Source organism: Dermacentor variabilis, chromosome 7 (assembly GCF_050947875.1).
Source record: "Dermacentor variabilis isolate Ectoservices chromosome 7, ASM5094787v1, whole genome shotgun sequence".
Lineage (NCBI taxonomy): Eukaryota > Metazoa > Arthropoda > Arachnida > Ixodida > Ixodidae > Dermacentor > Dermacentor variabilis.
Genome location: NC_134574.1, coordinates 129,850,653 through 129,873,776, shown reverse-complemented (window position 1 = coordinate 129,873,776; position 23,124 = coordinate 129,850,653). Strand labels below are relative to the sequence as shown.

At 43.9% G+C, this 23,124-nt stretch overlaps 2 protein-coding genes across 2 annotated transcripts in view; one reads left to right on the top strand and one right to left on the bottom strand.

Annotated features, from left to right (window-relative positions):
- l(3)neo43 (cytochrome c oxidase assembly protein COX16 homolog l(3)neo43) overlaps window positions 1-23,124 on the bottom strand; it is a 58,521-nt gene that overhangs the window by 5,124 nt on the left and 30,273 nt on the right. The window lies entirely within an intron of this gene.
- On the top strand, window positions 116-15,441 carry mRpS5 (mitochondrial ribosomal protein S5). The gene is made up of 12 exons (XM_075699292.1): window positions 116-200; window positions 424-525; window positions 730-855; window positions 2,244-2,471; window positions 4,374-4,408; window positions 6,899-6,989; window positions 7,485-7,531; window positions 11,234-11,291; window positions 11,903-11,965; window positions 12,064-12,206; window positions 12,816-12,995; window positions 15,198-15,441. Exons 1-12 carry the CDS (start codon window positions 125-127, stop codon window positions 15,390-15,392), a joined length of 1,344 nt encoding a protein of 447 aa, XP_075555407.1. The 5' UTR covers window positions 116-124; the 3' UTR covers window positions 15,393-15,441.

The following is a 23,124-nucleotide window of genomic DNA, read 5'->3' as shown; positions in this document are numbered from 1 at the left end:
TAAAAGCTTAACTGTCAGTAAAGGTAATTTGATATACTAGTAAGTAAAAATATTACGCTAAATAAACACTTAGGTTATAAACTGAACCGAAACCGAAAGCGGACGTTTCTACTCAGCATGCATAATGAGAAGGTGCCCTCAAACAAAGATGGCGGGCCTTGCACGCCTGATCGGAAGGCTCTCTCTTCATCCTAGCACAGGTGACTTCTCCTTCAATTTGAGTTGTTCATACCTTTTGTAGTTTACACATCGCAGTTCAGAGCGCGTACTTACGGAGTTTTCAAGAGCTTGCATATTGCTGATCGCGCCTAGACCGGCGGGTAACAGTCACATGGTAGCAGCCGCCGGCTTTAGGAATTGTTGTTTCGCTTTTCGCGCTGCAAATTGCTATTTTTTTTCGTGCTTTTGCTTTTTTTTTACCAGGTTGCTTCGCCCAAGCAAAAACTGCAGAATGCTTACTCAAGCCCTCAATCACACCTACAGTTTCTGCTGAAGCAGTGAGAGGCACAAGCTTCTTCGTGAAACGTAAGTTACTCAACTTGCGCGATTACGGTTAAAATCCACTTCGTGGTTTCGTAGCCTGTGCACGTTAAATTTCTGTTGGTTAACAAAAAGAACATGGTTGCAGCCGACTTTGGCACTGATTGAATCCTATCAATGTTCAACCCACGGCGTGATCGCTGGTATCTTTGCTACGTCTGATATCATCGGTCTGTTTGTCATTTTCAGTTACCGCCGAGCAGTTATGGAAAGGAGTGACAAGTGTGAGCAATGCGGGCCGCAAAAGAGGTCGAGCTGCAGGCTCTTCGCGGAAGCTAGCGAAGGACCTAAACAAGGGCCAAGTTCTCGGCGTCGGTAAGCTTCCTCACGGGAACGGTCGCGTACGTGGAGGCTAAGGACAACATAGTTCCTCACTTCTAAACCTTCCGTCTGACCTTCTTGCTCCAAACAACACCTTGAGAAAAAATGTGTAGATAACTGCCCCTTTGTTGCAGCAAGACTGAGGTCTACTTCTTCTATGCATGTAATTCAGCAGTGATTGTAAGTTACAAATGTGGTAGCTGTCTTGTCTTATGTCAAACTTCTCGTCGGACACGCCACTGTGGCTCAGCGGCTATGGCGTTGTGCTGCTGCGCACGAGGTTGCGGGTTCGATCCTGTTCTCTGCGGTCGCGTCCTAATGCGGGCGGAAAGCAAAAAACGATGACGTACCGTGCATTGGGTGCACATTAGAAAACCCCCACGAGATCATGATCGTGATTGATCCAGAGCAATTATGGTGTGCCCCATAATTAGATTGGGGGTTTGGCGCGTCAAAGCCCAGAATTTATCATCTTTTCAGGTTCGTTACTGTTAAATTTTGAGTTTCCTCTGTTCAATGCCTCTAACCCGTGGTTTAGTGCAAGTTATGAGTACGGTAACTGCAGGCAAGAACTTTTGAAGAGCACTGCACTGACTTAATTCAGTCACAACAAGGGCCAAATCACTGAAAGCCAGACTGTATCTGTAAGGTTCACAGTTGTGTGTGTGTGTGGGCGCCACATACAACAGTTCACAGTTTCCCGAGAAGCGCTCTTACTCATTCACTCACAAAATTGGCTCCACTTGAGCTCAGTAGTATGGCCTTGCGACAGAAAAACAGTGCAAAAAAAAGAGAGACAAGAAATAGTTGTTCGAACAGCACTTTGTCATGTCTGCTCTTTTCCTGTCCCATTATTCGCACTGTTATTTCGTGACGAAGTCACTTGATTATTCAGTCTGAAGCACAAAAACAACCTACAGATTGTGCGTGTGAAAGTTTTCACCTGTGCAACGGTTGATTGGCATTATTTGTCGCTAAGATGATTGGTTCACATTGCACTGATAAAGATTAGTGAGTGTCAAAGAAAGATGAGGATCGAGGTAGAAACAGCAGTACAGTACAGACACTCTCTCCATTCTGCGCTCACCAGCGTTTGTCAGTGCAGCTGATAACCAGTTTGGCCGAAAGCTGTAAGCTTGCAAACAATGTGGCAAACGGGACAAAGTATTCAAAGAAGGTACAGTACAGACGTCAACTTCTAGCTAAAGCTTGAACTTCAGTTGAAAGTCTGTGCCGTCTGTTCCTTCATTCTTTTGCCCCATTTGTGCACTGTTTGCTGTATTATGTTGGCACACCAACGAGCCCGGCTATCAGTCGTTTTACGTCTTTGAAAAACTTCAAAGAATGGCTCCGCCTCAGAGCAGCTTCGTTTTGTTGTGCAGGCAAGGTGAACATGGTCTGGCCAGGCCTTAATGCACCGATCGTGCGTGGCCGTGAAGTCGTGGAGAGGGTGCAACTGCCACCAGACAAGGAGCGCGAACAACGGCTCATTGAGCTGCGCAATGCCATGCACAGTTTTTCGCCGCCGAAGTTGACGGCACTCGAGCGTGGTTGGAGTGGGCACCGCATGCCCGGGCGCAGCATCGGTCCTCCAGACCCCGTCGGAGACGGTGAGCATACTCCCAGCACTGAGATTTGCTGTATACACTTGGGCCTTTGTGCATTGTCATGCCAGTGTGAACTGTAAACATATTTTTTTAAGAGGCGAAATTTTGCTTCTTCATGTGAGGTTTCAGAGTTCACTTTAAAGAGATGCTAAAGAGGAACACAGTAGCTGACTGATTATTCGGACACTGATAATTCCGTACCTGGCAACTCTTCCCAGTCTTAATTCCATAGTGTTACGGGCACCGTGTCGCAGGAAATATGGTGTCAGCAGCGTTGTCCATTAGAGAAAAATCATCCCGAACCGCGTAGGCCCTCCACGTGGCGCATGGACGTTCCTGAACTACATTGAATTTCTCAAAGGAAAATGCGTGGGAAGATTCGTCAAATTCGACTTACACACAACCTATGGACATAATAGTGCTGGATTGTAATTTTAATATACGGGAAAACATACTTCTGTTAGGTGGAAACTCAAACACAACCCCTTTTCCAGCTGCCGTTTGCGGTCCGAGTAGGAACAGCGCTCCCCGCTTGGTTCCTTGCAACGCCTTCCAGATGGCGTTCGCCTCCACGCGTCTGCAGCAGCCGCAGTGCCCGTTGCGGGGGGAGGGGATAGAAAAGAAAGGAACCAGAAAGCTCTTCGTGCATAGCGTTCACCGCCAGCGTTTCCAGGAAAACATTGCGGTTACATAAGCTGCAGTTGCCAGAAGCATGAGAAGGCAGTCAAGCAAAGCTTAAGCATTCTCCAAAATTTTTTTTATAGTTTTACAAAAGTGGGCTTGTTCTACAAGTTTACATATGATGTGTAAAGTTTTACGAAATGTAGATTCGGTTCATGAAAAATATATTAAAAGTGTTAAAGGTGGCACAAGACCGTGCTCAGATTGCGATGGTGCCTCTACCACCCTTTTACGACAGCGCTGTATGCCATATACCATATAACTTGCTTGTTTATCCAGCCATGTTTCTGAAGCTGGTAAAATCGGCAACAACAAGGTTGCTGGAGAAGTCACTGTGGTCTGAAACCAATGTGTTACTTTTCATTCGCTGCTGTTCTTAGTTGGCTGTTGCTTGTGTGTTGCGTCTAAAGGTTAATCAGCATTAATAAGTGCATATGTATCCCAAAAAGGTATGCGCTCTGGGTAAATTAAGCAAAGAATGGTGTGCATTTTTCACGGAACATTTTTGCGAACATAAACAATTGTTGGAAGTTGGTTCATCATTATTCTTGGCAACACATGGGAATGACAGAAAGGGCATACAGTCGAAACCACACTTTAAAAAGTCGCACCAGACATGAAAATTGCACCAATATATCCAATATTCATTATAAGCATATAGAATCGACAATCGATTTTTCGGACATGCTCGCTAATTCAAACGCCTTTGCAACACCGCCACATAGAGTCAATGTATAAGAATGTCTGAAATTTCGGATGCAAAAACCCTTCGCCGTTTGATTTGAACTTTTTACTACGACCGGAGCACCGAAATGACATTATCGAAGCCACCACTGCCGACATTTTTATTATCTCGCTACCTCGAACAGGCGCTTTCGCACACAGAAATGCTGGTGGCTGTAGCCATCACCGTGGTAGCGCTAGGCCTACCTGCTTTGACATTCGCTACCGAGCTTCTTGCTGTTCGATGGTGTGTTTTTCCGTTGAAAGAATTCACCGCTGTCAGCAATGGCGCTGGCTCCATATAAACACTAATACATTACGTCATTTTATTGAGGTTTGACTGTATGAAATTGTGACAAGCCTTGAACTGTCTTTCTTTTTTTTTTGCCACACTTTACCATTCTTGCAAATGTAGCTAGAGCTGCTTGTTCTAAACAAAAGTTTAAATGTGGCATGTTATTCATTATAGTCTTTTCTTAAACATCCACTTTTTTTTTCCAGTTACGTTTGACACATTTGACACCATTGTCCTTGAGGTGAGTACTCCACTTTCAAAGAATCGTGAGTACATGAAATGGAGAAATGATTAACCTTCCTTCTATTTCCACCCACCCAAATAATTTTCCAGAATGACCAGGAGTTTTGCAACTGTAACTTGTCCGAAGAGGCTTGATTGTCTACATGACTTCTTGTGTGATTGTTACCTATAGGCTCATGTACGATGTATGACCTCTGTGTATGATTTCATCATAAAATGCCAGATTTTTTACACGTGTTCTACAGTTGTGATATTGATACCAGTAATATTACTATATTTCATTTGTGTCCAGTATGGGGCAAAACTGTATTTTGGTTACTTAGGGCAACACTGATTTTAATTCCATGCAGATACATTCGCGGACCAATATTTAGAGCTTGATTTCTTGGACCTGTTCGACTATTCATATGCAACGGTAGCGGAGCCAGAGCGACCGCGTAACGGCAGCCTAAATTTTGGTCATTGTTGTGTTTCATGAATACACTTCATAAATATTTCTGTTCGTGCGTGCTCCTTGCGCCCATACAGAACAAATCATGAGCATTTTTATTTAAAAATTTGTTTTAATCGTATAACAATTTCTAGAATGCCTCAAATTTTCATATTTTTTTTGGCTTCAAATGCAGCACTTTGCAATTTCTGGGGTTGGCAGGTCTTAATAACCACAATTTTCTTTTTTGGACATTTTGAGCAAGATGGTGTCATTATCATATGAACAATAACAAAATAAATATTTCATCTCCTTTGTGTATGTTCTAAACCTGACTCTTCTAGAATAAGAACAGATATGTAATAGTGGTCAGTACAACGTACACTAAGGTGAAGCTCTGGATATTGCTTGAAACGAATGAGCCATATTCTTTTGCGGCACCTTTCAGCTGTCCGACTTAGGGTTGCAGATTTTAATTAGATTTGGAATTTGCCAAGTTTGAATTATTACTAGTCGACTAGATATTTTGGGAGGGAACTTCTTGATCAGACTTCAAGCTTTCACACAAGTTCATATGTATGCACCCTGCATAATTATGTCAGGTTTTTTTAAAACTGAATTTCGACGCATAATTTTCGCTTGACATGTTGTGTTCAGACACTAACGAATCTGTCTGTCGTGTAATCTGTAATCTTGTAAAGGTCATATTGTGCATTGTCATTTTCTTTATTTCCATCATTTCATAACTCTCCAAAATTGCCCTTTGCATTATTAGCATGTGGAGGTCTTTACAGCAGTTTTCGCATTTACTTCAAATGACATGTGTCGCCCAATGTTATAACTAGGTGTGTGAAAATAGTGATTTTCGAGATTGAATCGATTATGAATCGAATATTGCCAGAAAATAATCAAATTTAATAGTGTTCAGATAATGTACAACCATCATCACAGTAAATATTAAATGTTGTTCACATCCTAGTATTGTTAATGTTACCAAGTTTCTGTCATTATATAGTATGTTATGAAGCATTGTTTATTAAAAAATTATTCAGAAATTCTCAGAATTGCCTATAAATGCTGAAGCATTCTTTGCCTCAGCTGTTACTTTTTGATTTTGTTTCCCAAATTTCATTTGGCCTACCCCCAAACTTAAGTTGGCCGACCCTCAAAGTTAATTTGGCCCACCCCCAAATTTAAGCTGGTCCACTCCCAAATTTCAAGTTGGCCCAACCCCAAATTTCAATGTGGCGCAGCCCCAAATTTCAAGTTGGCCAACCCCTAAGTTTGAAGGTGGCCCACCCCCAAATTAAAGTAGGCCTACCCCAAATTTCAAGTCAGGCCACCTTCCAAAAAAGTTGGCCCACCCCTACCATAGGCTTCCCCGTGCGAGTTCCTATGAAGCCTCGTGTATTCATATAGGTAAACTGTCATGCTTTTCCCATTATGGATCTGATTTTGCTAACAAAATTCTATTTCATCAGCTTTCTTTCGTTTCAATTGTTCCTTATCACTTGTGAAGCTACCAATCATCTACATTTACACTATTATAATGATTAGATGTCCTAAATTCACAAATTACACATTTTTGTGCAGATACAAGGCATTACATTTTTCGCTTGACAGACAGATTTCGCTAGGGTACTCGCCAAAGAATGCTTACGCATTAAAACACAAAAGGAGAATTAGGATCAAACAAGTAGTTTCTTCGCATGCACATGACTTCAGAGAGCGCAAATTATGGCTGTATAGCCCTTAATGTATGGTTACCTAAGATATGTAGCTTGCCCCCACTACACAAGTTCTCATGTTTTGTGTCTATACTTTCCCCATGGGGGTGAAAATTTAGTGTAATTTTGCTCTAATTTTGCGTTTAAATGCGCACAGTTGGTGTTTTGCAATATTCAAAAAGTATATAGAAAAATATTCGCACTTACGAATAGTGACTATTCAATTCAAAGACCGCATCGAATAGGACACTATTCGATTCGCTATTTGAAAATGTCGAATATTTGCGCACCCCTAGTCATAACTGTTGGATTCCTTGCTTGTTTTTGACAGCTCCGAATAGTCACCCGAATGACAGGCAACCTTGGTAGGATGCGACGTCACAAGGCTTTGGTAGTTGTTGGGAACAAAAACGGCCTGGTTGGTAAGTGCTTCCCCACCTTCCCTGCGGCAGCTGGCGCATTTAGCCCAGGTCATATTATTCCTGACACATTTACAGGGTTCGTAGCGGTCGTTGAAACCCTTGCAAACCCTTGAAGAAGCAACTGCCCTTTTCAAAGCTGTGGAAGCTCTGAAGTTTCATGGAGTGCTAAAAAAGTCTTGAATTTTGCTTTCGGCTAAGATTAGTGGATTCTGTTTGTGCATGTGGCCTCAAGGTTTATGCAAGCCGAGAGCTGAAGCAACCTGATTCGATTAGTATCTTTGTGGTAGAGAGCTTTCTATGTGTGGTAGCTAAAGGTAGTTTATGCAAAAAAAACCTAATTAGCATTTTTCCATTCAATGTGCAATAAAAAAATATTTGCTTGTTGTTTGTGACAGTGTTTTGTTATCTAGCTGTCAGGCATTGCGGGGCTTTAATGCTTGAAAATTCAGTCAGGACGTTGACAACCCTTTGAGAGCCACATTTCTTTCTTTTCAGGTTTCGCAGGCGGCAAAGCAAATGATGCGAGATCAGCACTGCGTGTGGTATGTGCGACCTGGGCTTTTGCATGTGCCATCCGATACCTCTTTTATTGCAGTAGCAATTAGATGGACACTCTAGGCGCGTTTCTGCTGTTGGCGTCTTCGTGAGGTTCTGTATAAAATCTAAGGGTGATAAAATAATTGCCGCATGTTGTATGCTGTATGTGCGAGTGAAAGCATGCATGGGTGAGCCGGCAATCGCGGCTCAATCTCGCGCACACAAGGGAGGAAAGCAGGGAGGAAGCGCGCCGTCCTCTATCGCATGCAAGGCTTCAGATGGAGGGTAGGTAGAGGGGGCAGACTTTAACTCCTGGTGGCCCGGGCGGTCGCGTGCGGCCACCCAAGCCGCCGTATCTTGAAAGCCATCTACAACAGCGACAGAGTCTGCTGTGTGCTTTGTGTTCGCGGCTTAGTTCCCGTTGGTGCGAGTCGCAGCATGAAGGTCAATTCGCTTGCTTCTGCCGCTGGGCTTCCTCGCTGCAGTGTTTGACAGCGAGTTTCCATGTTCGTCGAGTGAGATGTGTTCAGGTTTGCTTGTGCACATGTTACATCATGCTTGTTAATTTACTTAGTATGCTTATGTTTGCAAGTTTATACGCCCGATAAAACCACTATCCTTGCTTCATAGAGCTATCTGCTAATTTGCTATCACAATCAATGCTTTGGCTTTCGGGCAGAACTGCAACTTTTATTTCTTTCTCTCTCTCTCTCTCTCTCTGTTTCTCACAAATTGTTGTCTTCCGGGTTTTAGGATTGCTTGCTTCCTCATTCAAGTGAATTCCACTAGTTAATTTGAGCCCTTCTCGCCTCTGTTTTTTTTTCTTTCCTTCTTCTTTTGCTACAAATAGTCGGCTTAGAACAAGCTCATGTTTTTGCTCATAGCTCTGTCATTGAGCATGAAATGAAGCTGGTTATATGTAAAAAGCATGCTGCCCGACTTCTGTCTGTTGAGTGACTAGAGTTCATTCAGCGGTTCAGTGCTGTTATATAAAGGTCAGCACATATCATTGCAATTTCTCATCATGCAATGGGCATGTTTACTGGCCCCACAGTGCTTGGTTCTAGAGGCGGGATTAATTTGGCGAGAACTTCAATTGAGAAGACTGATTTTGCTTGCACTTTAAGTGGTCAGTGTGTGTGTTGCCTACTGCCTGGCTACAATGTTGCGCGTGCATTCATAAAGTGTTACAGCTCGGATATCTTGACTGTCACCCACAATAATGAACAGTGGGGCATCAAAAGCAACTAGCAGCCATCCTTAGAGAGAATTTGGATATTTTAGAGAAGTAGCAAGTAGGGATTGTCAATTAATTTTTTATTTGAGTAATGATTAATCATTCAATTTGTTAGCCTTTAATCAATTAGTTGCTTTCACTGCAGGGTTTCTTGTCAATTAATTGGGTTAACGAAATGTTTGCTGGGCATTTTAAAAAGGTTTAAATGCAGTTATCTACTTTTGTATGACCCTATTTCAATGTTTGAGAGGCGTAACCAAGTTAGAAATACAAGTGTTTAAAGTTTGATAAAGAATAATTCTTGATTTGTTGAAGATTAAATAGAGTTGGCACTAGCGGCCTTTGAGAAGATTAACAATATGTTATAACATGGCACTTAGTCCTACTAAAATATGTGAGAAGTTGCAATATGCACAGGGGAAAAGAAAATTACTCATTTAAGATTTTAAGTCACATGCTCTTTTCTACAGAGCGAAGGAATATCACTGAAGTACTAAAGCGCCATACAGATGACACAAGAAGAGGCACGGACGAGCGCTTAAAATCTCTTCATGTGTCGTCTGTTTGGCGCTTTAGCACTTCAGTAACATGCACCAACTAGCCCAACAAAAAGTTCTGAAGGAATATCAATTGGCTGGGTTGTTTGGCTGAAACTGACACCTTTTTTGAATGACCACACAACCAGCATGCCCGAATGCCCGGAAGCTACGGATTTGCCGGAAACTTCATCGCCATGTCAGATATGTGCTCCAAGTGGGTGCAACTGCTGTGCCACGTCTTAATGGGCCAGGAGTGACACAATGGTCAACGACTGGGTTGCTATAGTATGCCTTGGATTGTGAGGACATTTCAAAGCTTCGTGCTTTGGGCAGCGCAGTGGCGCGTGATGAGCGGGTGAAGAGCACTTGGCTTAGCATCACTCGGGACTCGCAAAAACAGGCAGTCACCCTACCACAGCCACACTGCTCATGCTCCACCATTATAGTATGATTTCAAAATTTCTGCGCCACTCCTTTCAAACTCTAGAAAATGATTAATCAAACATGTCTTATTAAGTCGATAAAATGAAAGGTGGCTGTTGATGAAAATTAATTGTTTTGCGGGATACTTTTAATCGGTTAATCGTTCATCAACATTACCTACCCTAGTAGTACAGGTGGTTTTTGTCTTTGATTATGAATGAGCAAACTGACCACATGAAATGTATTTTGTAGTTTACCCCTTAAGGGGATCCAATAACTTCAGCTTGCAATGAGTAGTCATCACTTCTTGGCTTATGAAGCCCCGACTTCGTAGTGGGTATTGTGATACTTTCTGGATAGCTGGGACACCCCGGGGAAACTTTCTTTTACAGCATAAACTGTTATGGGCTCAATCCAATGACCATTTCGGTTGGCGATGTTGTTCACTGCCGCCGGTGTTCTTGCAGATATTGCCACAAATGAAAAAAAAGATGCCCAGTTCCCGCAGGGATCGAACCCGCGCCCTCTGTGTGGTTGTCAGCTGCTCTACCACTGCACCATGGCAGCGCTTGCTAGCTGCTGCGTAAACATGCCCTATAAAGGTGTCCTAGCACACTGGGAGTCACGCACTGTGAGATGCGTGCCCCGTAGCATCGATACGGGCACACTTTGTATTGCAGTTGCATTGCATTCTACCAGGTGTCACGACACGTAGCAGTTGCATTGTATCCTGCCAGCTGTCAAAGGATGTCACGTGTACACTGCGTAGTCTCGATAGCTGTCTTTACTCTTCGGTACACGTTATGGCGCCTCCTCGCAAAGTACGAACTGCTGTGGAAGAAGTGAATTGTAGAGCTATGTGCGCGGCTACAACCAGATGTCGGGCTCAGCAGACCGCTCTGCAGAGAGCAGCAAAAGCCGCAGCTCCCCGTCAATGCCGGGTGGACAGTTCAGTTCGTTCTCGTGAAAATGACGCAAACAGATGTCGCCGCAAAGACCCTCTAGTGTGTGTTGCCGGAAATGGAAATACTATAGAGGTGCTCCTTCAGCTTATGCTGTGACTGTGCTGCATCCGCTGTGCAAGCCTGTGGCTTTTTATATGCAGATCGCAGTAGTAATTTTATCATCATCTCTTTTATTGAATTAGGTTTTCTGCATTAGTGGTAGTCATATTTTTGTGTTCTAACCATGTTGTTGAAGCATGTCATTCAGGAATCGAGCCACTACGGCACAACATTTCAGAAAAAAGAGAAGTGAGCCCTCAAGGGGTTAACTTCTGTAGAATATCTTTTTCCATTATGGTACAATTTTTCTAATATGTAAGTGAGCCCTTAGGAAATTAATGGTTTTGCAGAATATATATAAATTTTTTCTCCTAAGGTATTCTCCTAAGGACAAAGTGTTCACCTATATGCTGGTTAAAGTTATAGTATAAGTGTAATTAACGGTATATAGTGGCAGCTTGTGGTGCATACTGAGAAGAAAACAACCTTGTGCTTCTGCCGCAGGCAAAAAACAAAGCAATACAGCGGCTGAGGTACATCGACAGGTTCGAGGACCACACAGGTGAGTTGTGCAGCCTTCAGTCAGTGCGTTTTTTTTATTGCATCACTTTAAAACCTTAAAGACGGACCCTATTTAGGGCTATTACATAAGAGGGTGGTTGCGTGAAAAGGGGTAATTCAGAGGATAGCTTGACTGCCATGACGTGGTGAGGAAAGCCTTTGCAGTAGTTTGTTCACTAAAAAAAAAATGGAGCAAACAAAGTTGTGTGCTCATTAGCGAGCAGCCTGACGAGGGTGACTAGTGCTGTGATATATGTATGATGGAGGGTCAATGCAAGTTGTATAGTGAAGCTGGCCATAGGAAAACTTTTGAAGCAACAAGAGACTGGCAGCGTGACATTGAACCGAGGAGGGTGACAAATTAGACGGTGCTTTTAGGGATGAAATGATGTCAAAAGGGTATCGGGAATGAGCGAACCTCATATCACGACTGTAAATAACTTCAAGCCTTCAGTGTTTGGTGCACGTCTTGGGTGGCAGAAGTATATTCGTGTTTTCATCTCATGAGCGATTCGTACAATTTATATAATGCTATTGCCTTTGCACTATACTTGTGTGAGTATAATCTACCTTCACCATTCACGAACGACTACCCAATGTTATCCACTGCAGTGTACCATGACTACTTCTCACAGTATGGACCAATGAAAGTTTGGGTGCGCAAGAAACCAAGAGGTTAGACTGGAGAAACATTTTCTTTTTTACTCTGTATGTAAAGCAAGTGCACAGCCATTTGACATCTCTCTCTCTCTCTTTTGTTGTTGTTGTTGCAGGCTATGGCCTGAAGTGTCAGCGAGTCTTCCGGGAGATCTGCAAGCTGGTGGGCATCACGGACCTCCATGCCGAGCTGGTGGGATGTCGGGCGCGCTCCGCCTCCAATCTTGTTCGAGCCTTCATCCTCGGTCTCCACAACCAGGTAGAGACATCCGTGCTTCTTTGGTTGCCCCTTGGCACCATGTTGCACCGGCTATGTGCGGTAGCAGTGTTGAGATTTGGGTGAGTTGGTATGAGTCCATTGTGCATAAAGCTTAGTGTGACAGACGAGGATGAGGACGCCACAAGCGCCTATACTTGCAGCTAAAATTCTATGCGTAAAGAAAAAATTCACTGTATAACTGCAGGCAGTACTAATCGTGCAAGCACCACAATCGGAACAAAGGAGAATTTTCAAGCAGCTGTATTTCTATGGGTGCATGAAGGCAATAATGACTTCTTGTGCATATATATAACCTTTGCAAATTGTTGCACTTGTAGTGCAACATTTTGTTGAGAATGACCACTCCGCGTTGTCACAAAGCCATTTAAAGCCACAAGGACACAGTCTAGGCAAATCCATGATCATCATTCCCATTCTACCTAAACTGCCAAGCTTGCAGCTCCCCTAGACATTACCAACAGAGTTGAGTAATTCTTGTAGGAAACTCCATGCAGCAAGTTATTGTTGAGGCTTATAATAAACATAGCCTTTGTGCGTACGAAAGGTATCCGGCGACTCCTGCAACAAAAACGTGTCGTGCCCATGCAGAAGACGCATCAACAGCTGGCAGACGAGAAGCGACTGCACTTGGTGGAGTACAAGGATGAGACCGACAACTACCCGCGCGTAGTGGCCTCTCCACGGGACGGATGCCGCACCGCCGCCGAGATTGGCAGGGACGAGGAGCTCGACTTTGACCTGGTCGTTGCAGAGGGGCGCCTGTTGAGGGTGAGCACTTTCGCTAGGGTGGCAGCGTTGTTGGCGCTTCGCTGCAACGACCTTCACTGCGAGCAATGGTTGTTAGCAGTGCTTCTTAGTCTGAATTCACAGTGCTGCCACTTCCGTATGTGCATTGCTTAAATTGACACTAAAAGGAACACTGGCTGATTTTGGACTCGGTATTATGTATTTAAAAACTTCTTAATTTTTTTTTATGTTGTGATGATAGGTTCGTTATTGAAAACACAGGTCGAAGGACCATTTTTCATATTTTGCAGTGAAATCCCAGTGCTTATGCACCAGTATGATGCAGTGGATATCAAAGTATTTTCATATACTTGGGCCATTGTAGTGTATTGAAATTTGCTAACTTCAGTTTTTTGCTCATTTAGTACATACTATGCTGTCCAACTTTACCAATAAAGAATTCAGCTAAGCCTAAGCAGATGCCATCAAAATCCTTGATGTCACAGCAAGCTGGTGCAGGAACCTGAATGTGGTGTTGCCACACATCATTCTTTTTTGTCTTTTCTGTCTTCTGAATACTCTTCACTCAGTAGGGGCAATATTTTTTTATGTTTTAGTAAGATAATTTACTAACACGGCTCAGATAATTTTTTATCTTTGACGTCTCTTAAAATGGAAACTAAGGACTGGCACTAAATCAGTCTAGACCGATGAAAAACATTCTTTCAAAAGTCTGTTTTCATTTGTTTTGTGGATGAAGGTAGATTACTATTGGAGAAAATAAGGGCTAAACTTCTCGATCTTTATTTTCATGCTGAAACCAGAACACCCACACATCAGTGTCATGTCATGGATTGCAGGGTACACTTTCTCACATTTTGGCCGAATGAGGCAGGAAATGTTTCTGAAACTGCAAGTCGCAAGTCGTTGTCGCGATTTGTGCTTCACTGGCCACATACCACGCACATTGGGGCGGTATTCTCGAGCGATCACTTTTACTGATACTACTATCACTTTCACGAGATTTTACATGACTCTGCACCGGACCTCACCGGACTCTGCACCAAGTATGCGACTAAGACGCACTGGGTACAGATAGCAAGCTTGGCACAGCACCAGAAACACTGTTGGTCATATACACCTATGCATCCGGTGGCGATTCGTGCGAAATTTTGTGAAAGCGATATCTCCGAAAGTAATTGCCAGAGAATGGCACTCCAGGTCATAGTTGATTGCAACATGAAACCACATCTGCTTTCACGAAAACATGTTCTCTCGTCATCTTGTGAACGATGACGTTTCCTCTGATTGCAATGGTGGTAGGCTGTTGCTAACACTGTGAATGCGGTTTTGATTTCGTTTCTGATTGAAGCATCGTAGTCATTTTTGGACTCACTTTCTCTAAAGAAAGGTTTGTGTGTTAGATACAAGTAAATACGGTAATTTCTGATACAGACTAACCATTTAACCATGCTCTCTATGTAGGAGTATTATATATCACCTCATATACAATGTTTAACTTTTTTCTGGTGACAAGCTTTTCCAGATTGCTGCTCTCAGTTACTGCTGTTGTTCAAGATGCGCTTAGTGCATCCAAAACTTAGCAATGTCGTTGCCAAATTTAAGCCATGTCTAACCAGATTGCACGTGTGACACGAATAATGTTGCACATTGAGTCAGTTGCACCTGAGCATCAGTGATCACTCTAGAATGTGCGGTGAGCATGTACGTGAACACAGGACCGATTTAAGCCATGAGAGTATATTTGATGACGAGCAACCGTGCTTGCAGCTTTCATTGTACTTGAACGTTGCTTATCATTCTTGGACACGCTCACCCAATAAGGAGTTTGTTCTCAATTCGCACTTTCTAGTAGTCTCCCTGTTTCTTCACCATCACTACATTGTGACAATATATTATTAGTTGTACTCTTAATTTACTATTGCCTGTTTGACATAAGATAGTCGTAAGCTTAGCCAAAATCTTATGAATATGGGCCAAAATCAACAAAACTTCTCCGATGCAAGTGGCATTCACAATTGGCTATCCTTTTGCGCGTTATTGCACCATTACTCATGCGAGGTTGGCACCCGAACATTGGCCAATAAGAATAATGTTCTTACGTAAGAGAAGTTTTGCAAATATGGGGCCCCAACTGTGTATCATGGTAGAGCCAGCCAGTGACGACAGCCTTGCCAGGAGGCCGTACTGTTCAGCACGATGGCCGTTCTTCTTGTTTTCCAGGAGCGGAAAAAAATTGAGCCCTGGTATGTCAGGCACGATCCAAAGGGCTGGGAAACTCATCTGAAAAAGACCGACCCGTTCCGAAATGCCTACAACACACGCCTGCAACTGATGCACCGGTACGGCAAGTTGTGCAGCTTTGTCAATCCGGACGGGTTGAGTGCCTACCAACGCAAGGAGGACGACAGCTCCTAACATTTTCCTGCGAGCCCTGTACTGTTTAAATAAATGTTGTAGAGCTTTCTTTTGTGTGCATGTGTGTGTGCAGGCAGTGGTGGCCCGCTGCGGAGGCCACATTCTTCAGTGCGGTCGTGGCTTATAGCTTTAGTCTTACAATCATTTATCGGTTGTATTTCTTGCAGTGCTTCAAGGCACAAGAGTAATAGGATGGTCATTCTGCTTCCCGAGATTTATGACACGTCTTCACTGTTTGCACTCTGTCTCATCTCAATAGCAAGTCTGATTTTAGACTTTAGTGTAACCAGTTTATCACTGTAAAAAACATGAATAGTATATTCTTCATATATGTCATCGTCAGAGATCAGTACTGTGATCTTTCTGTCTAGAAAACGAAGCCTCTCCTCAAGCACTTCAAGACGGCTGCTCATGAGGCAAAGTTGAGCCATTGTGGCCTCACAGAGAGCCAAGTCGATATCGTCGAAAATGAGGCTTACCGTTGTTCTGAGCAGTGCCCTATTCATGGTCAGCTTCGCCTCCTTGTAGCAGGGAACTGTCGGTGGGTGGATGAGGGCCGTCAATTGCGTTGACTCAGATCTTCCCGGTGAGTAATTTTTGTAGGAAACTCCGGTAAGTCAGTCCTGGGGGCTGTTCGGTCGGGGATTAATACAGCTCCCAGGTTTCAAGGCACCATTTTGTAGAAACCCGCGAAGGACCACACAGGAAGAGCAAACATGGAACCAACAGACCACACAGGAAGAGTGGTCGATGAGCAAACATGACGATTTAATGGAACAACAGTCGCGATGATGATAGCAGGTGAGCGAGTGAGAACTTTCTACAAATGCTTTGCGTGGCACCCGATCAAAAGTCATGGTATTAGGTGCTGAGACAAGCAAAAAGTCATGCAAGTGAATTGGAACCTTCTTGGCTTTCTTGAAGCTGCATTTGCAGGAGCTCTGAACAAGTAACTGGTGACTTAGTGATTGGTTTTTGTGGGTGCCAGTCGCTGGTTTTGATTGCATAGTATTGTACATGTGGCTCTGCAAAAAGCATGGGAAAGGGGAAAAACAGTTTAGGAAGTGGGCGACCTATCAAAAATGTGGGACTACTTGGAATATTTTGGTAGGCGTCGTTTTTTTTTTCTTTCATGCTCGATGTGCCTACATTTCAACGTGGCAGGCACATTCTGCTTGTGATAGTGAAAGTTGCGCTGCAATCGCAATGTCACATTGATCATATGGTGCAGCTCTTGGCACTTAGCGAGGTGGGAAGGAGATGGCTAGTATTGGCAATTGTAGAGATTTGCTTGTTACATTGATCAAGTTATGTAAGCTCAGTATTTTTTCAGGGTTTTTGAAAGTGGTAGGGAAAGTAATCTCCACAAATAATGACACCGCAAGTGCTTGGGTGACATATTTCAGTCAAAATGAGATGCTTACCAGGTTGTATAGAGTGCATAACTTCACCGTTCTTCCTGCATTTCAAAAAATGGTCAGAAAGGGGTAAGTTTTAAAGCTGTAACATCTAAAGCGCTTTGATGACGGGCTTTAAACTGCAGAACAATCCCGGTGTCTCTTAAACTGGCACAGTCTCTGTTCTCCATGATAGACAAAGATTTCACATCTTACAAGGCGCAAGCAGTAGCAAATGCTTTCGATTTGAGGGCGGTCGCCTATGGCCTTGGTACACCAGTCGCACCCAGAGCCTCGTTGAAAGAGACACGTTCGCATCAGTTTCCCTATGAAATTGCATGTCTTCAATGGATCACGGGTGCTAGGCTATGGTCTCTGCCATCTTGAAAGCACATTGCAACCTGTCCACATGTGATCCTAGTTGTGTCTGCCATAGTGTTTCTAGAGAAGACTGCTTTTTATCACTTCTGCAAGCCCATGTCATCCAACTTGTCTTCACTGCAAGCCCATGTCATCCAACTTGTCTTTAATGCAATTTGACACCAGCATCAGGCTCGTGACAGTGACAAGAACTTTATTAGAGTGCTCGTAATTCAGTTTTTTTTTTTTTTGTTAGGTGTGAGCCATTTTACAACACGGCAGCAGCAGTTGGTCAGCAGCCACGGTAAGGAAAAACTAGCTGGTTTGCAAAAAAATAAAGCTTTGCTTTAAGATGTACAGTAATTGTACAATAGCTAATGAGCACTAGCATGAAGTTTATGAAAAGAAACAGCTAAGTACTACAAATAAAATATCATGAAAATATGGTAATTAACTCTGCTCAAAACTTCCCAGGGTCGACTATGTCAACAATATCGTCGGGTGAATTGTTCCGCAGCTGAATGGCAAGAATTAAACGGCCTCATGTGCCCGAAGATGAGTTTGAAGCTACGGTGGTTGTGCAAGCGACATGAAGTACGTGGTGGACGAGAAAGAAGGGGAGATGTATGTTGACTGCATGTCACAGACTTGACCTTTTGTCAAGTATGTAGAGAAAATTTTGAAGCCTCTGTGTGTGACTAAACTTGTGCTGGTGGGCCATGTACTAACATCGTTGTGGAACTTTCGTCAGCCTACAGATTAAGGAAACTTTATTGATTGCCGACTCTGATATCATAATTTTTGTTTGAGAAGGTGGTGCTCCTGGGTGGTGAAGTGGCGATAGGTGCTATCATACCCCAAATGTGGCAGGCATGGTGCATAAGGTGCATAGAACCTCCAAGCCAATGTAACAGTATAGAGGCTAGAAGGTTATGAGAACTTCTAGCCTCTATAGTAACAGCAAAGTGGGTGTCATATTGATAACAGAATTAATAGAACAGGACAGTCTAGAGCAGCAGCAGTTTGAGTGGCGCTGCTTGTCAAGTCACAAAATGATAGAGTAGCCACGAGGAAACTTGGTAAAAGCAAGCATCCCGAAACGAGATAAAAATGGTTTAAACTATCATAAGGACTCGCATAGCCCAAGGAGCGCAAGTTGGCTGCTAGCTAGCTTGATACAGCTTGAGCAGGCTGGGGGTAGCTAGAGCTATGTTTAGTTATAGTTTAGACATCAAGATGGCTAGCGCTTGATACCTAGCTCCAAGCCATAAGCTTCTAGCCGTTGTGAAGACAATTATAAAAAGTGTCGAAATTTCGAAGGCATTGCCACAGAGGATCTAGGGAAACCTCGACGAATTGGGGGCGGGGAGTAGTGGAGGGGGGCACGCAGTCAATTTTGTGAGCGCGTAAGTTGCCGGCATGCTTCGAAAAAGGCGAGGGAATAGCGGCGTTGATAGAGGATAGTTGCGTTGACAGGGCATATGAAACCCCTTGTAGCATAATCAGCACTACAAATTGAGCGCACGGAAACAAATACTTCGTATATTTTTTAAGCACTTTCTCAAGCGCACACCTTCACGGGTTGAAATCTGGCGCCAAATTGATAATACTGTGACCATATGCTGTGACTTGCAGCTCGCAAGGGGACGCGCAATTTATGATCAACATGAAGAGCGAGTAAAAATAAAAATGTATTCTGCTAAAAAAAAACATAGCTGTGCATTAAAGTTGTTTTAAAGTTATATTACGTAAACATGAAGAAAGATTAAATTCAAGCGCAGCGCCAACGGCGCCAGCAGCGAAGGTGGCGCCACATGCAACGGCGCCGCTACTATGGCCGCTACGCGCTTTTTTTGTGTGCCAATTTTGATACTTTTAGGCAGCGATGGAGGCGGCTGTGCCTCTGATCGACGGGAACCTCCGCTGCAATGGGAAGACTAGCGATGCTGTCGACGCGGCAGGCATACAGTAAAGGAGGCATTGACGCTCGCCAATAAGTGAAGCATGCCTCGCTGCAGGACTTTGCTCGATGTGTGAAAGGTGCACGGGGCACGATCCCGTCTGCCATGGTCAACACGGCCTTTAAAAAGTGCGGGATTTCGAATGCCACGGACGGCATGGAGGATGACATGTTTTGGCCTATTGACAGCGATGAGGAGTTGTCTGACAGCGACGACGAGTGACAGCTACTGCCCCGCGCAACTCGTACCGCCGCAGTGAAAATCTTGGCGGCAAGGTACGCCGCTTCCATTTGTGTTTTTATTCATCGCAACTTTAGTGTGTTGGGAGTAAATGTTTTTTTTTTTTTTTCAAATGAGAGAAAATAGTATTTCTAAATGAAAGAACGAGGTGCGTGGTATTGTACTTCTTCTTTTTTTTTTTTTTTGTCATGGAAAACGGGTGCGCGTTAAAATCGAGTAAATACGCTAACTTCTCTTGGTTCGTATGATCTGTACGGATGTACAGTGGCTAAACGGAGGGTCACGCTCTTTGTAATAAGTATTGGTCATTGTTTAGGCACGTTTTAGAAGAAAGTATGTTATGAAAACATTTTAGTATGTATATTTCTGTGTTACAAAGTTTTGCACTTTGAAACTTTCTTTAGCTTTCCGTAAGCTGTATTCGTGAGTGTAGTTGTTGAAATCAAACCAGATTGCAAAAAAATTTTGTATATTGTCTGTGTCAAGCTGTTCCACTGTTCTCACACCCCACACGCATACTCAAGTATTGGCAACACCTGAATCTTATAAAAAATTGTACTGCTTTTTGTGTTAAGCGCTTTAACCTGAGAAATCCCTACCAGTACATGCTTTCCCACTTATGTGATTGATATGACGATGCCAGAGTAATTCAGGTGAGAAAAGGATGCCAAGGCATTTTTGTACTCATTAAGTCATTAATTAGAGTCGTCACCGCTTTTCTTTTTCTTGTAAAGCTTTTATGAACTCTTTTCTGTATCTAACCTGCATGTGCAAGCGCTCACACCACCTCGAAATCTTATTAATGCCATTCTGCAAAATAGTAAGATCGATGTTTGCAATTACGTGTAGAGCACACAATTGTCGGCAAATATTTATTTATTTTATTTATTTATTAAATACTGCGGACATGTGGTCCAAGCAGGGAGGGCAACATATGGTACATACAGTGAAGATCAGTGACAAAACAAACGGAACCATAAAACTACAAGATTAGGGAGTGGAATCAATTATACAATTCCATTCGGTTACAGTTCGAGGAAAAAAAGAAAACTGATATGTGTTTGTTCTTGCAAAGTAAGGGGTTAATGCATCATGTCTGTGGTGGCGTGTAGTTCCAGTCGATAACTGCGATAAATGTTCAGATGGGTCAAGGGATAAAATGTTGGTGTGTTACTATAATATGTTACTAGAGGCAACTAAAGAGTATGCATGTCCCTTATGTTTGAAGCGATGGTGTCTTTGTAGGAAACGGGGATAAATTCAAGCAGCTTTCCGCAGTGACACCTGCATGGACATGACATGGCATAGATGAAGTGATGTGCCATATGTTTTGTACTGCATGCAAAATCACCCCTCGATCCTCAAGCACTCAGGTCAACCTAAAGCTTTTGTAAGGCAAGGAATGCAAACTAGCATCAAAAAGAGCAGAATACAAACTGGGTTTTATTTTTAATGTTCACAACGTTTGAAATTCCAATAGCTTTCAAGCAATGCAAAGCAACTTGGATATGTGTGCGTTAAGTGAAAAGGAATAATTGGTCAAGGTGCATTTTTTCCATAAACACGCACATGTTCTAGAAGCTCAACAACACAGCGTGCAGGTTAAAAGAACTAGCCCTCTAACCCTTGTATATATATGTCACGAGCAATAGAGTACAAGAGCAAGGCAACATACTTGGTGGATATTTTGAGTGAATATCTAGTTTACAAAACTACTGAAAAAATTTCTTGCATACTAATATGATTGCTGAATTAAAATCAGTTCAACCATTGCCGGTCGCCGCCGTGCTCGTTCGGCGTAACGTCACTGTAGCGCAGTGCAAACTACCCTGCGTAAAGATACCTCACGTACTCGTAGAATTAATTCCTAAGAGTGGCCGCAGACTCTTCTTCCTTAACATGTACAGTAAACCCACGCTGCAGCACCGCTTCGGGGACCTGCTCCAGGGCGCGCGCGTGGCTTCCGGCGGCGAGCCTCTACTTGTTGCGGGTGACTTTAATGCACCCCACGGAGCCTGGGGCTACGCCTGAGAAACACCCAAAGGCAAACACCTTTGGGAAGACTCGTAAGACCAAAGGCTTGAACTGATCGCGAATCCCGCCGATCCTACACGCAGAGGGAACAGCGTGAGTGTCGACACACTACCAGACCTCGCATTCGTTTCGAATGTAACCATAGCGCACTGGCAAAACACGCAAGAAGATTTAGGAAGTGACCACATGCTGATCGAGATGACAATAGGCACGGGCCTGAGCGGTCGTGGGACTAACCCTGTAAGCAAAGGCCGTAAACTCAAACTTGTGAAGTGGGACACGTTCCGCAAGAAATGAGAAAAAGCGGCGCGAGGCGACGAGCCGATTACGGACACAGACGAGTGAACCGAGACGCTCCGAAGGGATGTAGACGTGGCAACGTGCGAAGTTCCGCCCGAGGCGAACCTCGAAATACTTGACAGCAGGCTGCTCTACACATGTGGGAAGCAAAGCGAGCACTTCTAAAAAGATGGAAATGTCAAAGACATAATAAGGCTTTGCGCAAACGCATAGCACAATTAGAGAGAGAGATCGAAGAACACGCACTTCAGGTATCCAGGGCACAGTGGGAAGACACATGCAACGGCTTCGAGAGGCAGATGGCTGGGGCGAGCGCTTGGCGCCTCTTTCGACACCTATTAGATCCGGAGGAGACTAGGGTCGCTCAAGGCCACAAGACTCATAGACTAGTAAGAGATTACAAAGGTGATAACTTCTTCGACGCAATACGTGATCGTTACATTAAGAAGGCCGAAAGCATCCAACATGCTGAATACGACGGGGTCGCAAACGAGAAATTGGACGCAGAATTTAGCGAAGCAGAAATTCGGATAGTCCTCTTCGAACTAAACACCCGATCGGTGCCCGGCCCGGACCGGATTACCAACAAGACTCTCCATAACCTAGATGACGAGTCGATCTCCTGCCTCGCGACCTACGTCAACGAGTGCTGGCGAGGGGGCTCGCTTCCCAAAGCGTGGAAACGGGCCCGTGTTATCATGATTCCAAAACCCGGCAAGCAAGTTACGCTCGATAATCTAAGACCGATTTCGCTTACGTCTTGCGTCGGCAAAGTCATGGAACACACAGTTCTCACCCGCATGACCGACTTTCTCGAAGACCGTGACGCGTTCCCACACACCATGCTAGGATTCCGCCGTAACCTCTCCTCACAGGACGTATTGCTTCAGCTTAAACACCAGATCGTAGACGACACTACCAGCTCCACTAAGGTAATCCTCGGCCTAGATATTAAGAAGGCCTTTGACAACGTTAAACACGAAGCACTCTTAAAAACAATTAGAACATTAGGACTAGGCCAAAGAACGTATAATTACGTTAGAGATTTCCTCGCGTGCAGGTGTGCATGCATCGTCGTTGGCAAAGAGGAATCGCCGGAATTTGAGACGGGTCCAGCCGGCATGCCGCAAGGATCCGTCATATCACCATTACTCTTTAATTTAGTTCTACTCGGTCTACCCGAGAAATTAACAGAAGTAGAAGGATTGCATCACAGTCTATACGCAGATGACATCACCCTCTGGGTTCCTGGGGGAGGATGTGACAGTCACATCGAGCGAACGCTACAGGCAGGAGCAGATGCGGTCCAGAATTACTTGCGTGGAACGGGCCTCGAGTGCTTGGCTACCAAGTCCGAACTGTTAATCTACAAACCCACAAGGAGAGGTCGTAAAACCCTGCACAACGAAGAACGGGAATACTCCAAAATACGTATTATAT

Coding starts and splice junctions, on each gene's coding strand:
- mRpS5 (XM_075699292.1), top strand. CDS start 125: ATGAGAAGGTGCCCTCAAACAAAGATGGCGGGCCTTGCACGCCTGATC. Junction 6,990..7,484: donor GAACAAAAACGGCCTGGTTG/GTAAGTGCTTCC, acceptor CTTTCTTTTCAG/GTTTCGCAGGCGGCAAAGCA. Junction 12,207..12,815: donor TCCTCGGTCTCCACAACCAG/GTAGAGACATCC, acceptor GTGCCCATGCAG/AAGACGCATCAACAGCTGGC.